The sequence below is a fragment of the Equus przewalskii genome, chromosome 22 (genome assembly GCF_037783145.1).
Source record: "Equus przewalskii isolate Varuska chromosome 22, EquPr2, whole genome shotgun sequence".
NCBI lineage: Eukaryota > Metazoa > Chordata > Mammalia > Perissodactyla > Equidae > Equus > Equus przewalskii.
The window spans coordinates 2,686,599-2,713,683 of NC_091852.1; the positions used below are offsets into that span (position 1 = coordinate 2,686,599).

The following is a 27,085-nucleotide window of genomic DNA, read 5'->3' on the forward strand; positions in this document are numbered from 1 at the left end:
TCATCTGTCATATGTTTATCGGCTGTTTGTAGCTGTGTCCCATTTTTCTACTGGACTGTCAAGTGTTTCTAACTTTAATTGATCGAGTCCCTTACATCCTTTTGATACTAAACTTTGATCTCTTATATATTCCAAATGTTTTCTCCCAATCTATTTGCCATTTAACTTTGCTTAAAGTGATGTTTAGTTAAACAGAGATTCTAAAGTTGCATGCAGTCAAACTTATCACTCATTGTAGAAATCAAGATTTTCCAGGGGGCCAGCTCGGTGGCAGAGCGGTTAAGTTCACATGTTCTGCTTCTTGGCGGCCTGGAGTTCACCGGTTCGGATCCCAGGTGCGGAGATGGCACTGCTTGGCACCCCACATATAAAGTAGAGGAAGATGGTAACGGATGATAGCTCAGGGCCAGTCTTCCTCAGCAAAAAGAGGAGGATTGGCAGTAGTTAGCTCAGGGCTAATCTTCCTCAAAAAAAAAAGATTTTCTAAACCAAAAGTGAGGACAATGAAATATCAGGTGGAGTTTAGCAGCTGTGTGATCCAGGGCACGGAACTTCATCTTGCTGTGCCTGTAGATCTAATAATGGCTGCTAGTGAGCTCAGAGAGGCAGAGGGAACTTCAAAGGACTTTTTCCCAGCACTATTGTTCCTCCCCAAACGCCTGCCTGTCTCTCGATTAGGAGCTGCGCAGGGGCAGCTCCACATCCCGGCGCGCCCCTGAATCGTTACAGTGGTACACTGGAGCGCCGAGAGCCGCTGACACGCATCTCTTCCCAAACCCACTGTTTGTGACATCGCGTCAGAACTGGCAATTGGCCTTGGTGGCATTTGTACCATAGAAATAGACAACGTTACAAATCAGGGCTTTTCTTGCCTGGAGAGCCGGTCGTTACCCATTTACCAGCACACCACCGATCTCCAGTGTCCGAGGCACAGACACCTGCTGCACAACCTGGGTTGGGAGCTGCTGCTCCTGTCAGAAACTCCCGCTCACGTGGCCTGAACTCCGGCTCTGGTACCGCAGGTCCTGATTCTGCCTCTAGCACAGAGGTTGGCACGCTTCCCGGAAGAGGCTTTGTGGGCCAGAGTCTCCGCCGCGACTTCAGCTCTGCTACGTGTGCTTCTTGCCTTTGTCCTCAACCATTTCAAACGCAGCCCCTTCTTTTCTTGAAGTCTCGACATAAGCAGCCGGAGGCTTTGGCCCACTGGCTGCAGTTTGCCAACCTCTGCTCACGGACAACACAGGTCGCAGAATACAAGCCACACTGTGACCTATGCAACTGTTCTTCCCGTCTCTGAAAATGGCTCTCGCACACCCCTGGGTCTTTTCTTCTCAAGCCCAGGATTCTGCCAGGGTTGCTCCTAAAGTCCATTTCAAATACAGGGGAAGTGATTTAGAATGTTTCTAGAATCTGCTTTACCAGGACTCTGTAGCTGTGGTGGGCACTGACATTACAGACCAGTTAACGGCAGGAAAGGTACAGAAATCTGGACTGAGGTCAGTCAAGGGCTCTGGCCAACTCCAGAGTGTCACAAGACCCAGAGGAAGCAGAGCACAGGGGACCCATCCATGTGCTAGCTGTGTGATCCAGGGCAGGGCACTTAACCTTTCTGGGCCTCTGGCAGAATAAAGATGGCCGCAAATTCTCTGACACTACCCAGTGAGAGCTGCGGTCTCCTTCCCCTCTCCGAGAGTCTGTGCAGGCTGTGACTGCTCGATCAACAGAAGATGGGAGAAGCGATGCTGCATCGGTCTTAAGACACGGGCAGCCTTCTCGTCCTGTGTGGAACACCTGCTCTGGGCGCGGCTGCCACCTGGTGGAGAGCCCAGCAGCACCAGCAGAGGCGCACACGGAGCGGAGCCAACACCCCCGACTGCCTCCCGGCAGCAGCCAGCACCACCTTGCTGGTGGGGTGACAGAGACGTCTCAGAAGGGGGCCTGCAGCACCAGACAGTCACTCCACTGATGCTACAGGGAGCAGAGAGGAGCTGGCCCAGCCAAGCCCTGCCCACGTCGTAGACCCACGATCAAAACGAGTGGCGCCACCTTAAGCCAGTAAGCTTTGGAGGGGTTTGTCAGGCAGCAAAAGACACCCAGAATGGGCCTCAGACCCCACCTCCCTGGGCCTTCTCGAGGGTTAGACTTGTGCTGGGCTCAAAGCCTGGCACACGAAAGTCCTCAATGAATAACAATTATTACTCAGAAAAAATACAGCTGCTTGAGCTCCTTCCAGGGAGGGACAACATTTTACCTCCTCATCTCAGGCGGTGTGCTCTGCAGGCCAAGCTTCCTGAGGAGGCTCATGTTTTTCGTGGCTTCTTCATTAAATGAGATGAAATGAAAAGCACTTAGCACAGAGTATGGCAGACAGTGGTTACCCAGGAAACGTTCACTCCCTCCCTTTCAAAAAATCCTCCCACTCTTACACCCAGAAACTTTCTAAAAGCTTTGTCTCACTTGCACTCCCTGCCCATCACGTAATCACCTGGGCAGCTATGCCCAAGGCCCAAACTCTCCCCGAACTAACGATTTTATTTCAGATCCTTTGCCTCCAGGTAGACACGGGGCCTCCAGGATTCAAGGGGGCCAGACTATTGAAACTGGCAAGAAAAGCTGAAATTGTATCGAATAAGCAGAAAGTTGGTCTATATGCTTTTAGGAATGTACACTTTGTGCATGAGGGCCCAAACCTGTTAGCTCTGCCAGCTGTGGCAAGAAAAGGAAGATTCCAGCTTATAAAAAGACCTGCGTTTGGAAATAATTTGGGATCCCCAAAAGGTCCCTTGCCTCAAAAATCTGGCCTTCTATTGTCAAGGAGAACTCATCTGTGAAGCTGGATTAAAGTGTGGCCTCTATGGAAAACTGAAGATTTTAAAGCAATCACTTTCATTCATAAATGAAAGAGCAGAATCACGACTTCCTTTCTGTATCCAAGATGGAAACAGAACGCTGGATTAGTAAACAGAAAATGCATCATGATTTATCACCACCAGCGGGCGTGACATGACACAGGACCAGCACACATGACTGAGCTGTTCAGAAGGTGGCAGCAGCTGTGGACAGAGAATAATCAGGACTAGCTCCAGTCCGAGCATCCCCTGACACGCTCCCCCAGCCCTCACTGAGATGACCGCGTGCACAAAGTCAAGGCCAAGTGATGGAGCGGCAGTCTGCTGAGGCAGATTTTCAAACAAGAGGCTGCAGTTCTCAGCTAGACATGGCACTAAAAAATAAAACCTTTATTTTTTTTCAAATTGAAGAAGCTTTATGTGGAATATAATGCGGCATTTATAAAACAAGCCAACAAACCAAAAACACTTTTACTTCTCTCTTTCTCTTCCTCTTTCAGGGAGCAGAGTCTGCTTGCTCTCTACCACTGACTAGATCAAAATGATTCCAACTCTTGAAAACATGGGACTAGTTCCGAGATGTGGTTTGTAAGAGCCAGCTCTCTGGAGAAGAAAGCCTTCATGGTTGTTTTTTGGGTGATCCAGGCCTGCTGCTCAGGCCGCGGGGTGACACTCAGGCCTAAGGCTGCCTTATGTAGGCAGTCATCACACCCACGGTGCATTAACCTGAGCCACAGCCCTCCCACCCCTGACTCTGGGTCCTCGCTCATTTCTGATTCCCTACTTGCATTTTTGTTTCCAAATTGGAAAGGGACAGAGGGGACATGGGAAAGGGAACGGGTGGGGGAGGTAACATAAAAATATTACAAATAGATAAAATCAGGTTAAAGCTTCCAGAAATGAAAACGATGGAGTCCATCCATTCAGGAAGAGAAACAGGAGAAAAGTAAGACAGCAAGAACAGAAACCTCAGTAGAACAACGGCTCAAAGTGCTTCCCAAATTATTATATGAGACTAAAGGATGCCCTTGGAGAGAGGTAACAACGTGCAAGGAAGGGCCGTGTCGGGAGCCCGACGTGGATGCTTGGAGAACCTCGGGTCTCTCGGTAAAGTGGTCAGGAGCCCCGGACCTGGAGGCCCCAGGTCTCAATTCCACTGAGGGTGGAGGGAAGAAGAAAGGGAGGGCAGAGAGGGAAAGGCAAAGGCATCCACTCCAGTTGAATGATAAATTCAGATGAGAAAAAGCAGATGCCAGTGTACGTGAAAGGGACCCAGGGTTGGAGTAGGTCCTTAGCTCCCTGTGCTGGGAACGCAGGGTGGATTAAAATCTGAAGCACAAGGCCAGGCGCTGTTGTTCAACATCCTGAGGATGGCAGACAGCCTTGGGCCCTACATTTTAAGAGAGACATGGAGACTGGAGAATATTCAGGAAATGCCATGCTGACAATGAGGGAGACACACGAGGCTGTCAACAGAGACTGTCCCCTCCCTGGGAAGTTCAGTGAGGCCGGGAGGTGCAGGAATGCTGGGCACTGTTGGCCCCAGGAATGAAGGAATCATTGGCTGCGCTGGTTCAGACAGGAAGCCCACTAGAAAGGCCACATGTGGCCTTCTGGGCATGGTGTCCCAGAGTTCAACGGCCAAGCCTGCCAACTGGGTTACCACAAATGGGGTACAGGTATTCAGAGGTACAGGAGCCCCAGCCCTCAGGTGTCTGGATGGGGTCCAGCGCTACCTGGCTGGACCCTGAGGGTGGTCATCTCCAGCCACGAATGGCCTCATGCATTTACTCAGGGCTCTGAACAAATGATCACGTGCAATGTGCACTGGCATGATGTGACAAAGGGACGAGAAGCACGGCTACAGGCAATATGGTGGGGGAGCGTGGGTGGGGAGGAGGGGCTGAGATGCAAACTGTAGCTCCAATCAGTCCACGCAGGTTTCTTGAACTAAAGAATGCACTCATATAAAGGGAAATCAGAAACTCAGCAAGACTGACCACAGCGGACGCCAAGCCTCCTTTTACTCTAATGGCTTCAGTCCAAGCTTTGGAGACCCACAAAAATAACTAGGCCAATCAAAAGTGGGGCAAACGGAAAAGCCGGGGCAGCCAGACCTCTCTTCAGCCTGGGTCGCTAGAACAAAAGGCCAGTGGGAAGTAAACCAAGCTGGGAGGTTCATGGAGGTTCACTCCAAACTCAGCCTGTCCCGTCTAGAAGGAAACAAGGAAGGCTATCATCCAGGGATGCACAGCCACCCATCTCCTCCCACTCCGCGACTGGGTTTATCATGACAAGCCAGTGCAAAGGGCTCAAACGAAAGCTGCTGATTGTTGTTAACGACCCGGAAATCTCGGGATGAAAGACCACCGGCCTATCAGATGGGGCACCAGCCAACCTGGAGGATGGTGCTGCCCGTTCTTTAGCCACCCCTAGATGTGGAAAGCTATGATTTAAAATGGGAGTGAAGTAGAGTGGTCCTTCCCGAGTTTGAGGATGGATTAGAGGAGGAGGAAGATGACTTGGAAGAGGAAGAGGTGGAAAAGGTGAAAGAGCTAACATTCACCCAGCAGGCGGTGAAGCTCTCAGACCACTTCCTATCTTAGCCTCCCCTCTTCAAGCTCTCAAGAGCCTGGCCACTCACAGAAGACGGGGACTACAGTAGAGAAGGGGCATGGAGCTGGGCGCCTCCCACTGACCACCTAGGTAAAGGGAAGGGTGGGCAGCCTGAAACCCCACTCTGTTGGAAGAGGAGGCCCAGAGCAGAGGGCCATGCCCACCGGAGCCTCTAAGAAAGATGGAGATGGGCTCTGGATCTCTTTTTCAACAGCACAGTCAGCCTGGGCCAGGCCAAGGCTGGAGCAGGGCTGGCTGGATGCAGAATGCTATAATGGGCAAGGTGACTTTCCATTGTCTGAAGAGCTTACTTTCTTTCTTGCTTGATTTTTTTTCTTTGCATAGATGTTGACTGAGTGAGTACCTGCCCCATGATGGGCATTATTATACTAGATCAATGACAATCAGAAGCTTCAATCTTAGCCACCCACCTCTGACTGTCATTGGCATTCAGCATCATAAAGTCAGGCATATTGTATGTTCTCAGCTCCTGTCCCTTGGAATCTCATCAACCCTCCTTCTAGCCTACTTTTTGCCCCATCCTGTGCACCCATTTTAAACACATGGTCCTATGTCCCAACCCTGTCAGGCCCAAGGTGGAAATTAGCTAGGGTGACAAACTGCTCTGTTCTCAGGAGAAAAGGCTGCTTTCACAGGTCACAAATGATGCAGCGCTCTTGGCTTTGTTTCCTCCTTTCATCCCACTGTCCTTACTCTAGAAAGGCCCCTCACTGCTGTTCATCAAGATCTCCCAGCTGGTCTCCTTGACAGAATTCAGCTTTAACCACTTTTACCGGCACCGACCATGTGCTGGTATTCATGCCCTCTGCTAGAGGCTTGAGATAGAAAGACAAATTAGTAAAATGCTGGCACATGCCCTGGAAAGCTCATAGTCCATTACAGGAGAAAGACACACAAACATTTAAAACATAGTACAGTAAGTACTATAATCAACACACTTCTAAAAGGTGACGAAAACACAAATAAGAAAGCAATTAAAGCTAATTGGGGTAGGCAGGAAAGCCAAAGAGAGAGAGGGTGATGTGTGAGCTGGGCGCTGACAGATGAGCAGGAATCCTCCAGGTGGACAAGGTACATGCCAGGGAGAGGATGCGGCAGAAACAGCGGGTTGGGGGCGCCTGAGAACAAGGCAGAAGCTGGTGAAGGCAGGAGGTTCTCTGTGGGTTGAGCATCAAGGGCAGAGGCAAAAGGGGTGGAGGGGAAGCGGCTGGATATAAGAAGGTGGCCAGACGCAGGTTTAAAGATCCTACACCATTCTGTGGATCGTGGGCTTCATTCTGTGGGCAGGAGGGAGCCATCAGAGATATTTTCTAAAGCTTTACTGAAACATAACTCACATACCATGTAACTGTTTCTTTTAAAGTGTACAATTCAATAGTGTTTACATTTCATATAAGTCAAATCGTATGATATGTGGTCTTTTGAGACTGGCTTCTTTCACTTAGCATAACGTTTTCAAGGTTCATCCAGGTTGTAGCAGGTACTAATTGGCACCTCATTCTTTTTTATTGCCAAGTAACAGTCTACTATGTGGATATACCACATTTTGCTTATCTATTTATCAGTTGATGGACATTTGGGTTGTTTCGACTTTTTGGCTATTGGGAACAACACTGCTATAAACTTCAAGCGTAACTTTTTGTGTGGACATATCTTTCCACTTCTCTTGGGTATAGTCTGAAGAGTGGAAGTGCTGAGTCATATGATAACATTTTGAGGAATGGCCAAACTGTTTTCCAAAGTAGCTGAACCATTTTATTTCTCACTAGCAGTGCAATTACATTACATTACATTGTTACATTTTGGAGAATGTTCCAATTTCTCCCAAATCCCCACAAACACTTGATATTGTCTGTCTTTTTGACTACGGCCACCCTAGTGGGTGTGAAGTGGTCTCATAGTGGTTTTGATTTGTGGGGATACCTAATGACTAACGATATTGAGTATCTTTTCACATGCGTATTCATCAAAGATTTCTGAGTAAGAGAAGTAGCTGTTCTATAATAAATCTGAGGGCAAGCTAGACAGGAGAGAAACTAGAGGATGTTGTAATAATTCAGGGAAGAGTTAATGAGATCCTAGACCAGAGGAAAAGTATGAGAATGGCAATAAAGAGAGATTCAGGAGCATTTGCAGAGGCAGAACCCACAGAACTTAATGAAAGATTGGCTATGAGGCACAGTGGGGAGTTGAGGGGGAGAAGGAAGCGGCAAGGATGGTGCCAAGGTTTCCAGTCTGGGCAACCAGGATGACAGTGATGCCATGAACTGAGCCACAGAAGGAGAGGGGAGAAGTAGGCTGAGAGGGGAGACTATGAGTTCAGTCTGGGGCGTGTTAAGTTCAAGGTACCTGGGGGAGATCCACTCGGATAGAGACGTTGAAGAGGCAACTGGAGAAGCAACTGCGGGGCTCCAGAGAGACCTAGAGATATAGCTTTAGGGATTACCAACATATTGGGAGGTAACAGTCAAGTATCATGGGTTGCATATCTATTGAGGAATTTTGCAAACGAGGAAGGTTTGGCAGTAGTCCTTTCAGTGGCAAGTAGAGAGATGAAAAGTGGATTAAAGTGATGTGAAGAGGGAGTGAGAGTCAAGGAAGAAAGGGGCAGGTACAGATTGCTTCCCGTCTCCATGAAAATCCTTTCCACTGCATCATTAGACACATGGAGGCCAAGGAGCATGGAGACAGCTCCCATCCATTCCGAGAGGGATGCAGCACGCGAGGGGTGGGAGAGGCAGGATGAACACAGCTCTCCTGCTGGAAGAGCTGCCCTGGCAACGGAAAGCCATAGAGCCAAGACTTCTACCCTGGCCCTCCGTGTCTCCACCTCCTCATTCCAATAAAGCTTTTAATAAAGTGAAAAATAGGGAAAACACAGGGGGGTCAGGCTTCAAAAAAATGTACTTCCTTTTTAAGAATCTGTAATGGGCACACAGCCTTTGAGAAAAGAGGGCATGAGATCAAATGGATCCCAACCATCCTGTGACAAATTGTATTCTTCAGTAGATTTCATCAGGGGGCGCCAGAAAGTTTGGATTCTAACTACTTAGTGTCCAAAGTACTACAGAACCAAGAGAAACCCTTTAAACCCAGAGCAAGATTACTTTCTATCTCTGGCTCCAAGTCTGTGCCCCACCCTTCTCCATTCAGTTCTGGGTGCAGGCAGGCTGCTCACAGAGACTGAACGAAAGGCTCTGGGTCAGTTGTCTTCTGGTCTGGTCTGGGCACAGCAGCAGCACAGGGAAGGAGAGCGAGGTCAACCTCACTTCCCCCTGCCAGGCTGCCATGGGTTGGCCCAGTCCCTCTACTGGGGGCTTAGCTCAGGTCAGGTGGTCCTCTCCATGAGGTTATCCTTTCGAGGTTCCCCAAGCCACTGCCCTTCTCCTCTTCAGGTCTAAGGGTGGTGAGAGCTCACAGCCATCACCACTCCTAGGGTGCATCCCCATCATGTAATTCTTTATCCCTTGGACACACCCCTGTTAACAGCCTCTTTATTAAATGCTCTTCAAACTTCCCTGTTTGTGTGCACCATCTGTTTCCTGGTAAAACCCAGACTGACTCAAACTCTAATGTTCAGAGTTTATTCCTTATTCTCTAGGAAACCTGGTCAAGATGACATTTCCTGAAGCCCAAGCAGGTAGATCAGCGTCTCACAAAGAAAAGTGTCTCCGTCAGAGGTCAACTGGCTCTTGAGCACACATGACCCTTCCATCACATCACTTTGTTCTTCTTGCTCCATTGGACTTTCTGCACTTTTATTGGGCCGAGCCAGTCTTAAGCGCCATGGGCCAAAGCAGGACACGGTCTTGCCCTCAGAGAAACATACTGAGGAGGCAAATATGCACATGCAGCCGTAACACCAGAGCACTCACAAAGCCATCCCACCTCCTAGGACACTTTCTGCCCTCTCCCAGCACCATGAAAAGGCCAACCAACAAGGGGCAAGAACAACACGGCTGCCAGAGGAGCAGCGCTGGAGAAAGAGACGGAAAGGTCTGCAAAGTCCAGGCTGGCTTTCAAAAGTCGTTCAGTCACTGCTTTGAAACTGAGGAGGACAACGTGGCTCCAGAAGGACAGACGCGAGAGAATCTCTGCCCAGGAGGATGGTCAAAGGTGACCGGCAGCCCTGCATGGGAGGGAAAGTAGGGCAGCCTTGCAACGTCCTCCTGCTCCAAAGTGGTCTTTTCATTTCACTCCCCCTCCCCCAGCCCCCAGAGAGGACGGCTTAGAGAAGATGGACAGTGGGCCTTCTAGGCTAAGTCCAACGGGGGCTTGGCAGAATTTTAGGACTCAAACAAAAAAGTTCCATCCCCAAGAAGCTACTGTCTGAGAATTAGAATCCCCACCACCTATATCCGGATAGAAGGGGCACAGCCTTCCGAATGTGCAGGGTGGTGACAACACCACCCTCCTGGGGGCGCACCAGGTTTAAATGAGATAATGTAAGGCAGGGAACCACAGTGGCTGGCCCAAAGATCAGAGGGAGTGCAGCTTCCCTTTCTTCTCCACGGAAAGCCTCTCTTGTCCTTCACCTATGGACTCATGGAGGCTTGCAAAGATTCACACCAAACTGGAAGTACCTTAAAAGAAGCGACCATTCTTCCCTATGTTTCTGAAACAACCAATTCTACCTGAGTTTTCCCATCAAAATATTGGAAGAAAAAAGTTCCTGACACTTCTGCCATCTAGGGAAGGCCAGTCCTCTAGCCACACCTCACTCACAGCTAACTCCGTCAACACCGCAGCATTTGCGCCACCCTGCAGCCACGCCTGGCAACCACGTGCATTCAGAGGCCGGAAATGAAACCAACATATTGGGACGGAGCAGGCAGATGCTGACTGCGGTCCTACCCAGCTCACAGGTTCCTCATGTGCATCACAGTAAATATGACCTTATTAAGAACAAGAAGATGAGGTAATATTCAGGTACTTGGAGATACAAATTAAGATAAAAAAGCAATACTGGTTATTTTAGAAGTATTTCTGCTTGCTTTTTAAACAACGTTTGCGATGACATGAGGCAGAAGGGAGGCTCCTAGGGGCTCCAGCATGGTCTGGAGAGATGGTTACTGACCATCCTCGGACACTAGCCTAATAAGGGAATCCCCCATGGCCTGTGCTCTGGGCGCTCTCTCCTCTGGAGCGCCAGTCGGGCCAGTCCCTCTGCTTCCTCTCTCCAAAGCTGACCCCAAGCACTCTCCCAGATGTCTGGGCACGGCGCACCTGGACATGGGTGCCAGATGACCAGCACTTAGGAAAGCCAGGTGGAAGGTTTGGGCTGAGCCTGGACCACCCAACTGGCAGCCCTTGGCCTGGGAGGGACCTGGGTTCTGAGGACAGAGAAGTGGCCGCATGGTGCAGGGAGCCTGTGACCAGACGGCCTCCCCATGCGGAGAAGAAATGGGAGCAGCAGGAAGAGGGAACAGCAAGAGGAGGAGCCACAGCGTCGAAAGGGGCAGCTGAAGCCGCAATTCCACAGAGTTCCCTTCTGTCGTGTGTTCTCGAGACGGTGGCTGGGAGAGCGGTTGGCCAAGACAGGAAGAAGAAGAAGATTTGCGACATGGCTCTGAGTTTCCAAGAGGAAGTGTGCACAGTTCCCAGGGATTTAGACTATTCCGGAGTGTCATGAAGTCGAGTCTGTGGTCCCTGGGAAGGGGTCTAAGAACAGCCCGTGACGGGAGCTAGGGAAGTCCCCAGGGCTGGCTGGCCCCAGTTTACTGAACCTTAACAATCACAATCACGGGTCCCTTAATAACGGGGTATGTTCTGAGAAATGCGTCATTAAGCAGTTTCATCGTGTGAACATCATAGACCTAGACTATATACCTATATACTATATACCTATACCTAGGCTGTATGGTACTAATCTTACGGGGCCACTGTTGTATACATGGGCCACCACTGACCTAAATGTTGTTGTGCGGCGTGAGACTGGATAGGTCTTTCTTGGAGAAAAGCAAAGATTCCAATACCTTCTGTCCTATATAACGTATATACAGCACAGAAAACATCAAGCCAGATACTAAAATTACGAATATATGATAAACATCATGATAGATCTATGAGCTCAGATACCACGTCATTGGTTTTTATGATCTCCATTGTCCCAATTTTTCTAAGACCATCCAGAAATCAAGTAATCCACTTGAGTAAGTAAAAATGCCCATTTAATAAACACTAAGGAAACACTGTTCAAGTGAACTGGCAAGAAGTCAGAGAGTGGGAGAAGACATACGCACAGGGTTTTATTTCTCCGAGAATGCCTGAATGGAAAATAACCTATTTTACAGGATTTAATTCTGTTGTGAAAGGTTGAGACTGTTGCCAAAAGCACTTCAGTTCTCTTTCTTGCCTAATAGCAGATATCTGAGGGGCCAGACGCCAAAAGTGCAACCCAGAACAGTTCTTGAAATTACCTTTGTGAATAAAAACAAAAGTGCAAAAAGTCAAAAGAGTTGGCTGGAGCTCAGAGAGGAGAGAACAAATGTAGCAGCAGAAGCAAGCATTTAAGAAATCGGAGTGTGCTTTGCGTCTTGTGAGGAGCGGGAGAGGAGCAGAGGACACGTCGGGAGGGAAAGCCCCGGCATCAGGGCCACCTCATTAGCCAGCATTGCTTACGTCCGCACAACTGCACTCAGTCTAACGCAACTCTGCCCCTTTGCAGCTTGAAATCAGCGCTGAAAATCACGCATTCGCTTCTTGAAAGGCTCATACAACTCTAGATTTGCTGACAGCGCAGCACGAATTCATCCACTACATCTGCTGCGTTGATATACAATGAAAAGAACTCATTCATATTCTTATTGGTTTGCATCTTGCTTTAGCTAGGAAAGAGAGTGAGCCAACTTAACGATCCTGCATAGAGTGACCGAATATTGCACAAACGTTTGAAGGCAACTCAGCAGTTGTTAGCAATGGACAAACTGAATTCCAGAAATGATTAACTTAGCCAAAATCAAAAAGAGAACTAAAAAGCGGAGTGGTTTCACAGGTACAGAGTGTCAGTTTTGCAAGATGAGAAGCTCTGGAGGTCTCCTGCACAAGGTGCTATGCTAACACTACTGTACTATCCACGTAAACACGGCTACGGTGGGCAGCTTTATGCTTTCTCCCACAATAAAAAAATTAATGTTACCTTTTTAAATTAAAAAAAATAATAGAATGCATTATTCATTCCACGTCCTGCACTTGGCTACAACCACAGCATATGCACTAATTAAACTGAATTTCCTGTCACGAGAGAGAGAGAGAGAGAGAGAGCACGCCTGCGAGTGCCAGCTAAAAAAGGGTTACTCGGATTTAAAGAGCTGCTTTAAATTCCAAGCAGAGCAAATAAGGGGAAAACCTGAGGGTTGGAGAGCCCACACTGGCTTGATCTCTGGAACAATCCGCCACGCCAACACTCACACTGCAATTCCCAGAGTGCCACTCTACAGATCTGACAGGTAACCATTCACACAGGTGAGCCAAAGCTATAAGGCGGCTACTCTGAGGCAGGTGGTGACGGGTGACCCAGCACGGCCAGTCCTCTCTCTGCCAGGCCCTCCGTGGGGAGGGAGGTTTACGCCTCGCATCGGTTCTCAGTTGCCTGATGGAACCGCCATGATCAGGTGTTCTCCTTTGCTTTTAACCAGCTTACAGAACTTTAGGTTAACACGTGAGTGGGCCCCCCGTCTAGGAATTATCATTTCTATTCAACTAGTGTTTCTGGCTTGTCTGCTGGGGCTGCAGTAGCAAAGGACCACACACTGTGGGGCTTAAACAACAGAAATGGAGTCTCACAGTTCTGGAGGCAGCAAGTCCAAAATCAAGGTGTGGGTTGGCAGTCCTGGTGGAGGGAGAATCTGTTCCAGGCCTCTCTCCTCGTAGCTTGTGGGTGCATCATTCCAACCCTCCAACTTGACCTAGCACCCTACCTGTGTCTCAGTCCTCACATGGCATCTTCTTCTCAGGACACCTATCATATGGGATCAGGAGCCCACCCTGCTCCTGTATGACCTCATCTTAACTAATCACATCTGAAATGACCCTATTTCCAAATAAGGTCACATTGTGAGGTAAAGGGGGTTAGGATTTCAATATATCTTTTTTGGGTGACACAATTCAATCTTTAACAGCTTCTTCTTCTTTTTGGTTTTTTTGCTGAAGAAGACTAGCCCTGAACGAACATCTGTGCCAGTCTTCCTCTATTTTATATGTGGGTCACCGCCACAGCATGGCTGACAAGTGGTCTGGGTCCACACTCCAGATCCAAAGCCATGAATCCAGGCCACTGAAGCAGAGCACACAGAACTTAACCACTATGCCATGTGGCTGGCCCCTATAACAGCTTCTTAAAAGATGAACCCCACACCAGCAGCATCAGCATCACCTGGGAATTTGTTTAAAATGCAAAACCTTGGGCCCTACCCTATACCCACTGAATCAGAAACTCTGGAAATGCATCCAAATAATTAAGAAGCCTTCCAGGAGGTTCTGATGCATGTTCAAGTCTGAGAACCACCGTTTTAAACCATACTGTGCATTAAAAAAAAAATCATTTTGTAATGCTAAGCGTGTATCCTGCCCTTCCAACAGAAGTGCTAGCCCTCTGGGCTGTCTGACTGCAGTACCACACCTTTCTTCCTCCACAGCAGCGATCAACTAGTACTTCCTGCCACATAAAGCAGGCTAGAATCTGGAGGCCTGGGCAGCCCACACATGGTCTTCAGGTAGGTTTTATTTTGTCTGCTCATGAGTACTATGAACTAATTGCCAACATTAAAAACCTAGATTACAGACTTGAAAAAACTGTAAGATCTGCCAACATTGGGTCCAAAATCTCACATGGCAACAGTCAACCAACGGATGGCTGCCTCTCTGAGGTAGGGCATGAGGGTTCCAGTTAAGCTGCAGTCCTCACCATTCCCAGACGTCTCTCTGAACTGGGGCTTCACGCAGAACAACCTCACTCATTTACACTGCCTATCTGGCCCCTAATGGCATTTGGATTTGAACCACGGCTGCACAGAGGGAAGCTAGACCGAAAAATGCATCACTCTCCACAGCCTGAAATACTTAGCTATTTCTGATCAGCAAGTTAGGATCGGAGTTCTAGAAGCCAGTGTCTCTGATTAGCACCGACTTTAAGTTCTGAGAGTTTAGCTTCACTTTTCATTAAGTAACAGGGCAAGTTATGAAATGACTCAAGCAGCGGAGACCAAAGTTTTGTAGTGGCCTGGCTGTGCGATGATGCGTGGGCAAGCAGAACTCGGGGAGAGGGGCGTTTGCACCGGCACGCTTTCTTCAGGGAGCCACGCAGGGTGGGGGACACGCAGCGTGCTTCTGCGCATCACACTGCCCCCTCCATGTCCATGCTCCGCTGAGCCCAACAGCAGAGCGGCTGTGAAGAGGCGACCTTCCAGTGAAGCAAGTGGGGAAAGTCCCTCTCGAAAGCTACTTCCAGGACATACAAAATTTTTAAAGAGCAGATCCAGACCAGGATTTGACAACTGTGCCTTTAACACAGACACCAAACCATTTCTGTACAAAGGACAGAAAAGATCCCATTTCTGTGCCTCGCGCCGGTCACGCGGGCGGCTGGTGAAGTCGGGAGCAGAGCGGTGTTGGGGCCCCTTTACCTCTGCAGTGAGAGTGGGCCTGGAGTTTGGAGGCGAGAACTCACACACGAGTGGGGACAGGCACACGGTTCCGACAAGGGCACAAGCCTGAAGGGAGCTGGACTCGCCCCAGCGTTCACCCCAAAGAATACAGCGACAGTACAGCCACTCAGAGAGGCCAACCCAGAGGGTCCAGACAGGTGGCCCCATTACGTCACAGGGCTATTTTCTGACAAATTCTTAAATTTCATTCTCTCCTTAACTGCCACTGTACTGCAGCAGTCCTAAGAAAGGAAAGAAGAGATGGAATATGCCACCAATGACTAAATCTGCCTTTAAAGCTACTGGAACTTAGAACAACGATAATTTTCGCAAAGGCAAAGATGACTGTTTCTCCCGGGCAGACCGAATATTTTGAATAGTCTCTCAAAAATTATAACAGCTCTCCACAGCAAAATAACTATATATAAAAGGGAGCAGGCTTGTGATGTGGAAACAAAGGTGCCCTTTCCTTCCTTGGTACTCATACTACCACATTAGCCAGGGTTCTCCAAAAAATAGAACCAATAGGATGGACATACACACATAGAGAGAGAAAGGGATTTATTATACGGAACTGGCTCACATGATCATGGAGGCTGACAATCCAAGAGCTGCAGGGTGAGTCAGCCGGACCCCAGGAGAGCTGATGTTTCAGTTCCAGTCAAAGGCAGGAAAAACCAATGTACCAGCTCAAAGGCCATCAGGGAGGAGGAATTCCCTCTTATTCAGGGTAAGGTCAGTCTTTTTGTTCTATGTGGGCCCTCAACTGATTGGATGAGGCCCACCCACCTCGGGAAGCCAATCTGCTTTATTCAGGCTACTGTTAATCTCATCCAGAAACACTCACAGACACAACTAAGGAAATGTTGGAGATGTTTTAGCACCCCATGGCCTAGGCAACTGACGTACGAAAGTAACCATCACCACCCCCACATGCCTGGTGGTTGAAAAGGCAAGGACAATCAGCCCACAGGAAAAGCTAGAACCTGTGAAGAGCAAATACGCAGGGAAGAGAAACACAGGTCTGACGCTCTTGCTGAGCTCGCTCAACTGTCATTCAGGGTCACCACGCGATGGCCTAGGTAAACTGCGTGTCACTGTGCACCTCCTAGAATGCCTGCAATCAAAAACAAATACTGACAACGCCAGGCGCTGGTGGAGCCACTGGGACTCTCGCCCCTCGACGGAAGGACTGTTACATGGCTCAGCCACTGTGGAAAACAGCGTGGCAGTTTCTTATCAAGTGCGACATACACTGACCACACAGCTTAGCAATCCCACTCACAGGTACTTACCCCAAAGAAACAAACACTTACGCTCACACACAAGCCTGTGTGTGAACGTTTACAGCAGCATCACGCATGCTCACCAAACTCTAGAAACAACCCACCGTCCTTCAAGGGCAAGTGCACCAACAACCATCCGTGCAGTGGGAGCACTCAGCAATGAGCAGGAGCACAGGCTCACGCACGACTCTCAAAAGCGCTACGCTCAGGGAAAGCAGCCAGCCTCAGAACAGTGAAGACTATGTAATTCTACTTATACGGAATTTCAAAAAGACAAAACTACAGCGATGGACAAGAGCTCAGTGGTTGCCGGGGGCTAGGGGTGGAGGATGGGGTGACTGTGAAAGGATAGTACCCACGAGTTTTCGGGGTAATGAGACTGTTCTGAACCCTGATTTCGGTGGCGGTTACACAAATCTACACGGTTAACTTTCACAGAATTATACAACCCCCCTCCAATGTCAAATTTATTGTATGGTAATTTAAAAAGTTTAAAAATCAAACGGTAAAAAAATAATCATATGTCGCCCATTTTATGTACAGAACGGGTGGGAAATATCTGTGGAAGGGGGTCAGTCAAGAGAAGCTGAATGTGGAATGTAGACATGCAGGTGGGAGCGAGAAGACAGTACTCACAGGCCTCATTCATACAGTTTGAGAGAGAAAGGGGAGAAGCGACATTCTTGAGTCACTGGGCACAACCTGGTAATTCTCCGAACAGGCAAAACAGCTGTGATTTGCAACATTTCTTTCCCAGGAACTTTGGATTCACGGTCTCTTCTAACAGCCGCAAGGAAGGAAATTTAGGCTTAGAGACGGTAAAGGATTTGCCCTGGATTCTGATCTCGGTCTGTCTGGTTCCCGAGTCGCCACACGCAGCCACAGCGAGGACCATATCTTGGTTCCTCTCTGCACTCCAGCAGGCCCCTCAAAGTCCTGCTCTTCCTTTAAAGGGGGGGCAGGGGGGCCGTGCCCCCAGGGAACATGTGGCAAGGTGTGGAAACAGTTTTGGTTGTCACAGCCAGGGGGCAGGGTGCTAGAGTAATCTGGCGGTAGAAGCCAGAGATGCTGCTAAACATCCTACAGCATACAGGACACCTCTGAACAAAGAACGATCCAGCCCCCAATGTCCCCAGCGCAGAGGCTGAGAACGTCCGAGTCTAAAGGAAGGCAGGCAGGAAACACGTCCAGGAGCCAGATGCGGGGCGAGTTGTTTTTAATTTCTCATGTCACTTATCTCCTCAAGACCCTCTTGAGGTAGGTGCTGTTAACCCCAATTTGTAGTGAAGGAGGTCACAGCTCAGGCCCCTAAAGGAATGTGCCCAAATCTCAGTGGCAGACAAGCACCTGTGGCCCCCAGGCCCCCCTGGCAAGGCGGGAACGCCGGCAGTGCAGTGCCCCAGGGCGGCCGGCCCTCCGCAGACCTCCCTCCACTTCCTCTCTTCTCGTCTCAAAAACCCCCCTTAACCCTGAGATCGGGAAACGAGGCGGGCTGCTGGGCCGGCAGAAGGGCCAGTGTGAATGTCAGAGGCTCCGGGAGCTGGGCTGGGTCTGTCAGCACTGAGACCCGCCCAGGACTGACTGGTTTGCCTTGTTGTTTAGGGCACCAATGTCTCCTCCGTGCAAAGAGCCCAGACACACCCAGCTGCAGTCCTGGCCGCCGGGCTCTCCGGAGCAGGAGCCCTGGAGCTGCAGCAACGCACCACCATTGCTTTCCCAGGCGACCTCCGATGGGCAGGGTGCCCAAGGACACAGCCAGGGCTTTCAAGGCAAGTCCGGGAGCACCTCCGAGCCATTCCCTTCACTTTCCCCTTTCACATAACTAGCGTTGACAGTTCCAACAGCTGGAAACGGGGGTGTGTGTAAGACAGAGCAGGAGGAGAGGAGAGGGGAGGGGAGACGGGGAGAGAAGCGGGAGAGATGGAGAAAGCAGAGGGAAGGCAGAGGGACAGTGTGAGAGGAGCATAATAAAACTCAGAGAAGGGACGGGGCTCAAGACAAACAAAGAGCACCTCCAGGACGCAGGAGCCTCCTGCAAACGCGGGGGCACCCTCCTGCAAACGAGGGGGGACCGCGTTAAGTGAAGCTGTTCTCAGACTAGAGCGGCGGAGGCAGACCCCGGGGGCGGGGAAGGGGCGGGGAAGGGGCGGCACTCACAGCTCCAGGATGAGGACGACGTCGGTCTTGCTCTCGTAGACCTCGTGCAGGGTGATGACGTTGGGGTGCCGGATCTCCTTCAGGATGCCGACCTCGCGCTCGATGTCCTCGCGGCTCACGCCGCGCCGGCTGGACCTGGTCCTCCTCTTCTTGATGAACTTGGCGGCGTACTGTAGCCCGGTGCTCTTCTCACGGCATTTCTTCACGACTGCAAACTGCCCGCTGAGGAGAGAAGGTGCGGGAAGGTCACGGGTCATTTATGTGGACTTCATCTTTCCTGAAAGATAGGATCTGTGCAAGGATGCGGCACGGGAGCACCAGGGCATTGTGAAAGGTCCAAATTGTGGGCAATTCACAAACTTAAAGAGGAATAGTTCTTAATTTATGTATTTCAGTTTCATTAAGGCTGTTTCTTTATGGATAATGTTGCAAGGAATACAAATTATTTTCTTGAATTTTACTGACTAGGTATTAATGCCTCCACTTCTGTGCTCTCCTCCTTCCCTCCCATGTCAGATTCGGGACTGAAGGAGGAAGGAGCTCCGATCCCACCTCACTTCTGACAAGCTCTTTGTTTGTCTGTCTAGGAAAGCAAAGGATGGAGACCAGAGAACGGGTAGAAAAATATACAGGGCCTTGCCTTTGATGACATATTTCTAGCACCAATATTGATCAACTGAAACAGTGAGAACAAAAACACTACATCCTTTGGTGACTCTGCAGGGACCGAGAAGCCATATGTACTAGGCATTTGTTGGTATCAGGACTTCTCCAGTATCACCTCCCTTCTCTTCCTGTCCCAACAATATATCTAGGGATCCTGTGGTTCTGGGAAGCTGACTCTACCCTCACCTAGAAATATGGATCACGTGACCTAAGCTAGGTCAACCAGTGCACTACAGTTTCCTGGCTCTGCTGAGAGACACAGGACCTAAGTAAGACTTTCTGGAAAATGCAGAGACAAAGACTTTTTCTGCGACTCTTTTCTCTTCTGGATGTGAACACTGAACTACATGACAGCAAAAGCTGCTGCCAGCCATCTACACAAGGGGACCCACTCTTGGTTTAAAACCAACCATTGTAGGGGCAGAGCTGGTAGAAGGAAAGAAACTAGGTCTGGATCAACCCTAGTCTGAAGCCATCTGCCTTTGGATTTTCAGCAACATAAGCCAATAAACTCCCTTTATTACTAAAGCCCGTTTGATTTGGGTTTTCTATTTTTTGCAGAGGAAAGGATCCCTTATGCCACAGCACGTAACCAGATCTTCCTACCCATACATGAAAGAATATAATAGCAGAACTTAACACAAAATAATGTGAATATGTAAGAAGGTGAGATCTTGCGAGGGAAGCAGGCTACCCTGAAAGTAAGTGAAACACAAGGAAAGACCCTTCCTGTATGGGCACGGGCACCCTCACTTCTTCCCTAGCGCCCAAGGCGGGGTGGACGCACCCAGTACAGGAGCTGCACCTTTCTCGTCACCTGCTGCACAACTGCGTGTGGAGAATCATCAGTTATTTTTAGCTAGCTATATTCTCCACACGTGAAGACAACAGGGGAAGAGAAAATCAAATTAAGGGTAATATTTCGATGTTACAGAATGGATACTTTATGGGGCCGGCCCCGTGGCCGAGTGGTTAAGTCTGCGCGCTCCGCTGCAGCGGCCCAGGGTTTCGCTGGTTCGGATCCTGGGCACGGACATGGCACCGCTCATCAGGCCATGTTGAGGCGGTGTCCTACATGACACAACTAGAAGGACCTGCAACTAAGATACATAACTACGTACTGGGGGGATCTGGGGAGATAAAAGCAGGAAAAAAAAGATTGGCAATAGTTGTTAGCTCAGGTGCCAATCTTTAAACTAAAATGGCTACTTTAAAACGTTACTCATTTACTTTAGCAGCAGGAGGCCAGTGAAGAAAAAACACCTAGTGAAGGATTATTTTTATAGCAGTGTCAACTTTTTTGCATGGCAGGTTATTAATACCCTCGTCCCCGCGCAGCAGGATGGCAGAGAAGCTGAGGAATGAGTCACACTGGAAGGCTAACACCAACTACCCATAAACTCGCCACCTTAGAGAGTCATAGGATCTGTGACGACCTCATCAAACCATTCTCCAATTTCTTGGGGAGTGAAGACCTGGCGTTCTCTCCATTGTGGGGTGGGCCGCAGAGATGGGGCTCACAGTCCGCCCCTCACGAAGACCGGACGGTGATCCCACTGAGCGCTCCCAGGCGCACCAGGACGGAGGGGGCGGCGCACCAGCCCCCCCCCCGGGCCCTCCACCCTACACACAACCCGCACTTCCAGGGGCCAGCCCGGCGCTCCTGTCATGGTCACGGCGACGTGTCGGAGGCTATAAACACTCAAGGAAGCCTCTGTGGTTTGAATCACGTTGCTTTAAAAAACAAAACCAAAGAGCCAAAAAGTAAATTTCAGCAGGGGAGCCACCAAGAAGTAGAATGCAAGCCTAAATTCTAAGACTATCCTGAATGTGTTTTCACCCCTCAAACATCCCATGTTGACCTTTCCCCCCTTTTAATTACGGGAAGCTGAGAACGTCAAGGCCACCCACCCTAGCAGCCGGGTTAAGGCGAGCTATCCACATCTGGAGTGTGGAGGCCAGAGGCTGTGCGCAGCCTGAGCTGAGTGTGGCCCCAGGTTTGCCGAGAAACACAGGAACTCACTCCCTCACTGGAGAATCGAGTCTGCTCTCACACTTTGGGGTCCCCAGACGCAGGGTGCTGCTGGGAGAGGAGCGGACGAGGGCCAGCAGGTGGGAGAGGCTCTGGCCCAGGAGAAGACGTGATTCTCCTGCCGCACGGCTGCATGCTAGTGTCCCTGCTGACCTTGGCTGCAGAGGGTCAAAGAGGGTCTAGAGTGATTTGGGGGAACATTTTCCAGACCCATCTCAATGCCGCCTCTTTAAAGACACTTTTCCTTATTTTTCTCCAGCTCCCCACCAATCGGCCCCCCACCTCCTGCTCCAATGCAGTGCTCTCTCCTGCACCTCGTGCCCTTGTGTGTCACTTACTGCTCTCTGCCTTTCCTGGCCCATTGCCACTCCTCTCAAGACGGTAATTCCTTGAGGACAGATGGCTGTCGGGTGCATGGCATCCTCCTACCCCCTGAGGCAGTGGGTGCAGAGCTCTGCCAGGGACCCACGCACCATGCTGACCTGCTGCTCTTGAACTCCAAATCCAACATTCAAAAACCAGGAGTTAAACTGAAGATTCTCCACTGTAATTAAGCAGAACCGTGCAGGGCTGGAGCACAGACTGACTGTGTTTGAGGCTTGGTTCCACCACCTGCTGGCTGTGCAACTGTGGGCTGACAGACTATTGAATCACTCTGTGCCTCAGTTTCCTTATCTGTAAAGTAGGCATAATAACAGTGCGTACCTGGAAACGTTGTTGGGATGGAAGGGGAAAGATTTAAAGAGTTAAGCTGGGTGAAGCGGTTAGAACAGCCTGGCAGTGGGAAATGTTCAGTAACTGTTACCGATTATTAATCTTTGACAACTGCAGTTATTTTCATTAGCTCACAGTTGCTTAAATCTCCAAGCTGTGCAGTATTATCCCCAAAATATCACCTCTCATGACTGCCAGGGCGAAAAGAGCTCTAAAACGAAAGCCACAACACGGCTGTACTGTGTTAAAGTGTGCAAAACTATTGCTAAATCTGGCAGCAGGCTTCAACCTTCAAGCTATTGCCCCGCCCCCTGCCTCTCCCTGCCCCACAGAGGGAGTGTGGCCGCTCCCTGCCACTCCCTGCAGCCTGGCCGCCTGGGGAGCTCACAGTCACAGCTGAGCCAAAGCACAGGCAGCAGGCCCACAGGGCCCAGGGGCCTTGGGGCGCCACAGCAATGCGGGTGGGGACTTTCACAGCGGAATCTCTTCACCCAGCCAACACTGGGGACAGACTCCTGGGAGAAGAAACGGTCTGCGCACAGGAATTTGCCATGTGAGGCCTAATTCGAGCTGGGCTGTTGGTTAATTGCCACTTCCATCCTCTCTTCCTGGGCAGCTGGCCCCCGCCCGCCTCCCTGCACCCACTCTGGGGGCAGTTCCTCTTCTCCCGTTCCTCCCTCCCCCACCAGCAACTGAAGAAACAATTTGTTTGGGTTTTGGGGACAGGGGCGTCTACACTGTGGGCTCCCAGAGTAACAACCTGATGACGCTCCCAGGGTCTGCTCTTACAGGGAGGCAGTAGGTGGATGCAGAGAACGTGGCCCCCAGGGCCGTGCCTGGGCACGCCTGTCCCTCAGGACCCCATCGGGATGGCCGCCCAGCAGAGGCTGCAGCCAGAGCCACGTGGCTTCTTCCTGGAAACAACCTTGCTGTGTCCCAGGACACCTGCGCCTGAGGAGCTGGAGCAGGCGAGCCTCAGTTTACCTGTGAACTTGCCTGCTGGCTAAAATGTACCTGTAATCTCAAAAGCAACACTGGCAGTGCTTCCGGGTGGTTCGCGGATCTGAGCCGCGGGATGTGCACACGCCCGCTGAGTGGGCCAAGGCCACGCTCTGCCTCTCATCCTTTTTATGGTCTGTTTAGCGCCACGTTTTTTCACGTTTTGAGCTTTTTGTTGCTGATTTGGCTACTTGTACCGGCCCCCACAGGTAGTGCTGAAGTTGGTCGGCACAGAGAAGTGTGGGCCGACTTCGTGAGGGCACCACTTGAGTGCTGTGGCTGTGAGGTCAACATTAGAGTCAGCAGCAGACATTAGATAAGGTGCCTTTTCACAAAAACACACACGAAAGGAGGTTAGGCACCGATCTGTTGACGGAAATGCGACCCCAGGCTCACAGGAGCCCAAACCTGTGCTTCTCTAGGACGAATGGTCCAGAATTGGCTAATTCGGGATTTGTGGTGAATTTGGAGAACATCATTACCATGAATAATGAGAACGGGCTGTACGTCGCTTTTAGAAAATGCACAAGTATTCTTGGTCATCCAGCAACGGACAGTGTTGCTAGGTACAGACAGCCAAATGCATTCTACCATAAAACTTCCAATTAAATGTAGCAAACAATTACTAACTACTGGTGGTCAGATACATACAAAGACGAGGAGACATCCCTGCTTTAAAGAAAAACTCCAGCAAGCCACCCCCTGTGAAGCCACAGCAGGACTGGAGCGTCATTCTGGGCAAGAGCTTTGCGAGGGGAAAGCAAAGAGAGGGACTTGTGGTTAAAATAAATTTGGGCAACGTTGCCTTCTTCTCCCCATTGAAAACTCACACTGTGTTTTAACTAATTAAAACCACCGCTGTAACATGTTTTGAGGTTCTCTGCAATAAAAAGAAAACCACATTTGCACGTGTGCTTATGCAGCACAATACCAACAGCTAGAAAGACCCACAGAAGATTCACAAGGTCAGCATAAGGATGACGTGCCATTTGTGAAGCATTCATGTTTCAGTAGGTCTGAGATATTTCACAGTGCATTAAAAATAAACCTGTTAAACTTCGTTCCACTCAGTTAGGTTTTATTTTCAAATTCACTTCTGTGTCTAAGCTTTGCTCACTTGGGGAAAGACAGGATGGACATACACTGTCGGAGAAGATGCCGCATTCAGAATGGAGGAAGAGCACTCTGGCTGGACGTGACAGTTTGCTCCACCTCGTGGCTGGTACCTAACCCAGGGCTCAACATTTTCATTGCTGACCTTGATCCACACACCACATTACAACAAGCCACCTACCCAGAAAGGTGGTGCAGATTCAAACAAAGTGACTAAAACACCATACAATTTTTTCTTTGATTTTAAATATGTATCCAACGAGTACATATGACAGTTAAAAATTACTTATGATAACTATTTATTATTACTAATTCCATACATTAATGCTGGAAATTTAAATCTAAAAGCTGATAAGTTCCATCTCTCCCTTCCTCCCAAGTCTTTGCAGTAAGGTTTCTAATTAACAAGAAATAATTTTTACTTTAAATTCATATATTAACCCCTGGCACAAGTTTAGTGCTGGTTTATGGGCCATCTGTTTTTCTTGAAGAGCTATGTTGAGAGAGTGGTCGTAGCAGAATTCTTCTGGAACACTGGAATTACAGGTCTTAAGCAAGAGGTGAGGTGACAGAAATGGTTTTCCAAGGATGAGTTAACATTTGATAACTCACATTTATGGCAGGAGAAAAGATCCCAAACAGTTTATAGACTAACGGCAGAGACAAGCATGTAACACAATCACGTGGGAAGGGCCATAAAAAGGACATGGCCACTCTGGGCCACTCCTGAGGACAGGGTGAGGTCAGGAGACCCAGGCCGTGTCCTGAGGGCTGAGTGCCAGCTGGGAGATAAAGGTGTATACAGAGGGATGGTTTCCGAGAGGAGGCACAGCATGAGCCAAGGGAAGGAGGCATGGGAGAGCCTGCCTTGTATTTCCAGAGAGAAAAGGGAGTGGCAGGGAGGTATGAGGGCAGCCTCACAAACAGGACCCCGCCCAGGATGGAGCAATGCCAGCCCCAACCCTGCCAACAATGTGGGAAATCAGGGACCTCTCTGAGCCTCGGTTTCCCCATCTGTGCGAGGGCAATGATGACATGAAACGAGCCCACGCATGCCAGTATAAGCCGGGTTCTCTAAACACATCAAGCACATGTAAAGGATGAAAATTAGGAGGCTGTTTCAGTTTCATACTTCTCAAAGAAGCCCAGAGGGTGGTGTGTCAGTGGCTGAAAAGCAGCACCAAATTTCTTCTTGGCATGTTTCTACCCAACAACTTTGACAACTCAGTGTAAAGTCCCTACATTTTTTCCCATTAGGACTAACAAAGCTGTTTTCACTTCGGATGGAGACCTGTTCGATTTGCCTTCTTTGGTCTCCAAGGACCTTGTGACTTTGCTTGGATGCTGAAGTTTTAGCCTGTGGGCCAGCAATGGGAAGCAGACTGCGTTTTGCAAAGATGGCCTCAGCCATACCTTCCATCTCACATGCTCTTCTGCAGTGTGACTCTGCCTCTGCCATCACGAGGTGGGCTCTCGTCCTGATCCCCAGGAACCTGAGGCTGGCCTCACCAAAAGAATGTGCAGAAGTGACCTGGGGCTTCTGCCTGGGTTTCTCCGAACGCATAGTCTTGGGAGCTCCCTCTTGGAACTCAGCCACCAAACTGAAGTGAAACCCAAGCTATGTGGAGAGGCCATGTGGAGGAGGTGCTCTTGTCAACAGTCCCTGTTGAACTGACAGCAGCTGTAAAAGGCCGGCCAGGTGAGTGGCCATTGGATGCATGGCCCATCAAGTCTTCAGCTGGGTCCAGCCCCAGCTGACGTCTTAACGCAACCACACGAGAGAGACCCCAAGCAGGAACCCTCAGGCAACCCACAGAAGCATGAGAGATCACTAAGCGTATTTTGGATGGTGGGTTTAACAGATGACCCAGGCAGCTGTGTGGAGGAAAGATTCAATACAGAGGGTGAGGGACCACCAGTAGGTGGCCACTGTCATGGACTGTCCTAATGGGAGAGCATGGGGAAGGAGTGACAGTGCCCAGCCCATCTTGAACGCAGGTCCCACCCCAGGCTACACAGACGAGCCCTCTCTTCCACCAGCACGTGTGGGCTTGCTTCTCAGGTTCTTTGCATCTCATCTTGGCAGCAATCCCTCATCTTTCAAGGAAAGTGCTGCATCATTTAGGAGGGACCTCTGCCAGAACCCGAACCAACAACAACAAACCCCAAAGACTCTCACTGAAACACCTTAACAGATTTCTGCCGAGCTGTGCTCGTTCCTCGTCTCCAATCTACCTTTCCCAGTCTCTGTGGTGAAGCAGGTCCCGCCCCGAGAAACACACAAAACCAAACGCCCCGACAGACCCAGCAAACATACAGTTGCCTGATCCTCATTCTGACCGTCCGGATGCCCGGGGCATTCCCAGGGTGACCCACCTTTAGGGGACATGGGAAGAGAGAGCACTTGTCCTCTCATTCAGTGGAAACCCCTTCCATCCTAACCCACCCCCACACGGCTGAGGCTAGCCCCTCACGGGAACGGGTGCTTCAGCACTAACTGCGCGCAGTTCCCTTGGAGCGTTTCTGTGGCGCAGCCCACACTCGGAACTGCTCTCTTTCTGCTCCTTGAGGAGCGATGCGTGACAGGAAGGCAAATCATTTTTTTACCAAAAAGCCAAGCTGGTAATTTATTATTATTATTTTTTTAAACCCTCCCCAAATTATTCTGAACTGCTTTCGTGGCTCAGTCAAAACGGCACATGATTTGGAGAACAAAGTTCCCCCAAGAATGAGACAGCAGCGCAGGTTGCCAGGGCTCTGACAGGGAGAGGCAGGGTTTGCCGAGGCGGGTAAACGGCAGCAGCATGTCACTTTGGGAACCATAACAGCACGCAAGAGTCAGGAGTGAGATGCAGAGCGACAAGTGCTGCCTAGGGACGGCTGGGAGACATGAGTTAATGCACCAGACAGAGGAGCATGGCGCAGAGAGGCGGATCCCATTGGGAAAGCATCTTCTCGGACGACAGGACCACAGAGAGAGGTCTGCCC

At 49.9% G+C, this 27,085-nt stretch overlaps 1 protein-coding gene and 1 long non-coding RNA gene across 5 annotated transcripts in view; one reads left to right on the plus strand and one right to left on the minus strand.

Annotated features, from left to right (window-relative positions):
- DAPK1 (death associated protein kinase 1) overlaps window positions 1-27,085 on the minus strand; it is a 172,066-nt gene that overhangs the window by 64,706 nt on the left and 80,275 nt on the right. For all 4 annotated transcript variants that reach the window (XM_070590713.1, XM_070590711.1, XM_070590712.1 and 1 more), the window contains exon 3: window positions 18,574-18,795. In XM_070590713.1, the coding sequence (XP_070446814.1) occupies window positions 18,574-18,795 (222 nt within the window). The remainder of the gene's footprint in view (window positions 1-18,573; window positions 18,796-27,085) is intronic.
- Window positions 17,992-19,764, plus strand: LOC139078742 (uncharacterized). Its single transcript, XR_011531784.1, has 3 exons — window positions 17,992-18,185; window positions 18,613-18,808; window positions 19,161-19,764. It is a non-coding gene; the product is annotated as an uncharacterized lncRNA (long non-coding RNA).